A 4101-nucleotide genomic window follows, 5' to 3' on the forward strand; every position below is an offset into this window, starting at 1 on the left:
AGACAAGTCTACTTCATTACCAACAGATGCAATTCACATGACTACAATCATTAAGAACTGACCATGGCTCTCTAGTCTTCTCCACATTCTTCTGAAATCTGCAAATACAAAACCACCTGGTTCTAGTAGAAGCTCTAATTCCCTGCCCATAAAAATGTGTATCACTATGAAAACTACTTGCTTTTGTACTTTACTATAAATAGCAGGGAGAAGTCAGACTGGGTTGATTCCAGGGCAGAGGAAAAAAAAAAAAAAAAAAAAAAACACAACTTCTTGAAAAGGTAAAATAGCTTAAAGCATTTAATATCTAAACAAATCAATCTGTTAATATTAGTAGTCACAAAATATGTTTAATATAGAAACCCACATTTATGTTTTAAGAAAGTGTAAACTGCATTTTACCTTAAAACATAAATTAACCTGCTTAAGAATCAGCAGCAGTCAAAATCATGGTGAATTTTAAACAACTTTAGAATAAAATAACAATAAGTACTTTATACTGTTTTGTATCTTAAAAAAAAGTTTACAACGCCTCATGAAAATAGTTTTGCGGCAACTACTCCCTTTTATTCTTAACAGATGTTCAACATTATGAGCAACATTCTTAAAACCTTGCTTTAAGGATTTCTCACATTCAAATACTGTGGTCCCCTTTTCTTTCATGTGATTTAATCAAGTCAGAGAGAGAAAACAAAACAAAACAAAGCATGGTAGACAACTTAATACATTTCCACCAAATTGGTAGTACAAAAATTTTAAGATTCTACAGAACTACACATCGTACCTAATATATCATTAAAAATAGAAGACAGTATTTTCTTCAGCAAATAAAACAGCACACTGGTATGCTGTCAATGTATGCCTTTTAATATGTACTGTCATTCAGAAATTATTTACAACTTCTACTTCAGTGAACTAGAATTTAAATTTTCTGCAAAACTGGAAAAAAGCCATACAAAATCTGTGAAAGCCAGTGTCTTGTATTATTATAAAAGCCAGTTCTCCTCAAACACCAGATACTGGATGCAGTGATAACTCGGAGAAATTACAGTAACTCTTGAGGATGTTTCAATGCTGGAGGTAAGTTTACAGGTCTCGACTCTTCATCAAGAAGCACTAGATCTTCCACCTCAGTGCCCCTGTACTTCCTTTTACATATCTTTACCACCACCTTCTTCTTGAGAAATAACTTCAGTGCTTCTCTGGAAGCAACCGCCTTTGCATTTTCTTTGCTTTTTCCACAGCCAGTGCCCAAATACACTGACTTACACCTCAATTCACAAACAATACTTTCTTGAGAGCTCTTATTTTGAGGCAGATCTGCCAGTTCTTTTAATGGGACAAAAAACACATCCAGGGTTGCTTTCAGAGCTTCAATAGCTGCAGTTAGCAGCTCTCCATGATTGACAGTGGGGCTAAAGCCACCAACAGCCACTAACTTCCACGCCACCGTTTTGTAGAGTCTGTTGAAGAAAGGCTGCTTCTGCTTGACATCTTCCGTGGTCAGCTTCCGACAGAATTTGACAGTACTCTCACTGGACTGTGAGGTACTTTTAGAAGGCAGCTGTGAAGTGCTACTCTGAGAACTACTCTTAGAAGCTAGCTGAGACACGCTGGCTAAGGAAGTGCTCTTGGAAGCCATGGATCCACTGCTCTGGGAGCTGCTTTTGGAAGCTAACAGTGATGCAGCTACCTGAGAAGTGCTTTTGGAAGTCAGCAGTGATGAATTTGTTGAACTGCTCTTGGGAGCCAGTGAAGAGGTGCCTGATGAGGAACTGTTCTTAGAAACTGAGGGTGAAATATTTGCCTCTGAGCTAGTTTTGGATGTTAGCCCACTTGAAGCCGTCTCTGAACTAGACTTAGAGGACAGTAACGGCAACTCTACTTCTGAACTTCCAGAGGAACCCAACAAGGGCACCTCAATCTCTGAGCTGCTCTGAGAGGCTGAGATGGAAAAACCTTCCAAAGCACTCTTTTTAGGGGATCCACTCTGCTGCCTGGAGTCAGTGGACTGGGTCACGTGACTATTCATACTAGACTTCAACAACGAAGAAACAAATGATGCTGAACCATGTTTATCTGGAGCTTCTGGGTCAGAAGCTTTTGCAGCCCCTGCTGTTGTTACCTGAGAGGAACTGCTACTGCTTTGGCTGCAAACAGATCTATCTCCTTCACTTGTGGAGCTGTTCTGATTAGAGACACCAGAGCTGCTCCGAGCTGAGGCCCCACTACTCTCTGATTTGGTAGACGACCCTGTGGATGCTGAACTGTTTTCCTGCTGAGCTGATGAACGATCTGTTTTGGCAGATTTCTTTCCATGATCTCGCTCAACCGAAGAATTGTTTTTTCCTTCTACGACTCGTTTTTTGGATGGCTCTTCTATCCCTTCTGGAAAGAAGAAAAACACAGGCATTTCACTAGAAGACCCATATACATGTTAATCAACAAAACATTCATAAAAAAAAGCACAAACGTGAGCTTGGCAGTGGGGGCGCAGGCACGCCTTTAATCCCAGCACTTGGGACACAGAGGCAGGTGAGTCTGAGTTTGAGGCCAGCCTGGACTACAGAGTGAGTTCCAAGATAGCTAGGGCTGTTACACAGAGAAACCCTGTCTTGAAAAACAATAAATAAAATAAAAAAGCACAAAGAAAGACATTTCAGGAATAGTAGTTTCTTTTAAGATAGGGAAAAACTTCATTAATATCTTTACAAAGTAGTATTAACACGATTAATTTCTAATTTAAATTAACAGCATCAGACATTGGACTTCAAAATCTAAAGCAGTCAAAGGAAACAAATTCAGCACTGAAAACAGAGAGACATACAGTTTAGCTTAAACATTTCAACTAGATTAATACATTATACGAATTCTGGCTTGTTAAAAATTAGTAATGACAGTAATTCCTAATTTTATCAAGCTTATTTTCTAAACTCCTATGTATGTTCACATCTATGATCTGCTAACCATTGCTACTCGATATCCCTCTTTTCTTCACCTTGGCAACCAGTTCGTCTCGTGTGGTATGGATTGGAGCATCTGTCACTTTGATGCCTTCAGCCATACTAAGAATTTTATCCATAACTTTTTGAGGGTACCTGAAAAAGAAGCAAAAGTCGCTTTCAAGAAGTGTTTTGTTTTTCGAAACTACCGGCAGTGTTCGAGATGCGGGCCCGCGGAAGCTGCATTTCCTGGTTGCCACCAAAGCGTACCAACCGCGCGAGGCAGCGCGCGACAACTTTGTTTGCCGGGATGCCACCAACAAATGCCGGCGGGCTCGGGAGGCGGGTCTGTGCTCGCGAACCGCTACATCGGGGGGGTCTCCCGGGTGCCCAACACCCGAGCCCCCCCCGTTAACAGTCAGGTCGGCCCTGCCACGGATGTCCTCCGGCGGGGGGTGGGGGGTGGGGGGGTGGACCGGCAGTTCCACCGATTCCCGCGCTTCCCGACCCGCCCTCCCCAGCGACACCGGTCCCCGCGATCGCTCCTCGGGCACCTGCCGGGGGTGGCGGGGTGGCGGGGTGGCGGGGCGCGGACCCCAGCCCGGGACAGCAGGCCGGCTAGCGACGCTTATCCTCACTCACCGGCACCCTAGGAAGACATGGTTGGCCCAGGCCATGGAGAAGGAGACGAGTTGCTGGAGTTGCCGACTGCGTGTCCCGCTCTCCGCGTCCGCAGCCTCCTCGGGCGTCGCGGGGACCAGGTCCCCGGCATTGCGGAGCAGGAACTCCCGGCGGTGGCGCCAGTGTTTGTCCGTCTCGCCGTCGCAGCGCAGCGTCTCCACCCAGGCGGCTACTCGCGGGTTCTGGCTCAGGTACTCGGACACCTCCTGCGCCATGTTGGGGCCTTGCGGGACGGGCGGCAGCGCGCGAGCGAGCGAGCGAGCGCACGCACGGAGCCAAAGGGCGGCGGGGTGGCGGGGCGCGGCGGCTACGGCGGCGAGCGGCCCTGTCGGCGCGGGCGGGCGGGCTGCACCGGCGGCGGCCGTCCGGAGAACGCCCCTCCGGCAGCTCCCCCCCGAAAAAAAACCCCAAACAACAGAGCACGGCGCCGACGAACCGCCCACTTCCGCCGGCCGCGGCCTCGCTCCCTTTTATAACC

At 46.6% G+C, this 4101-nt stretch overlaps 1 protein-coding gene across 2 annotated transcripts; it reads right to left on the minus strand.

Moving 5' to 3' along the window:
* Positions 1-846: 846 nt before the first annotated feature.
* Cdkn2aip (CDKN2A interacting protein) lies at positions 847-3857 on the minus strand. 2 transcript variants are annotated; one of them, XM_059244616.1, is made up of 3 exons: positions 3585-3857; positions 2968-3098; positions 847-2388 (listed from the first exon to the last, which is right to left on the minus strand). In XM_059244616.1, the coding sequence occupies exons 1-3, from the start codon at positions 3836-3838 to the stop codon at positions 1046-1048; spliced, it is 1728 nt and encodes a 575-aa protein (XP_059100599.1). In that variant the 5' UTR covers positions 3839-3857; the 3' UTR covers positions 847-1045. The 2 variants fall into 2 exon arrangements, with proteins under 2 accessions (XP_059100599.1, XP_059100600.1); XM_059244617.1 differs by having other exon boundaries at positions 2272-2388; positions 2999-3098.
* Positions 3858-4101: the final 244 nt, after the last annotated feature.

Source organism: Peromyscus eremicus, chromosome 17 (assembly GCF_949786415.1).
Source record: "Peromyscus eremicus chromosome 17, PerEre_H2_v1, whole genome shotgun sequence".
In the NCBI taxonomy this organism is placed as follows: domain Eukaryota; kingdom Metazoa; phylum Chordata; class Mammalia; order Rodentia; family Cricetidae; genus Peromyscus; species Peromyscus eremicus.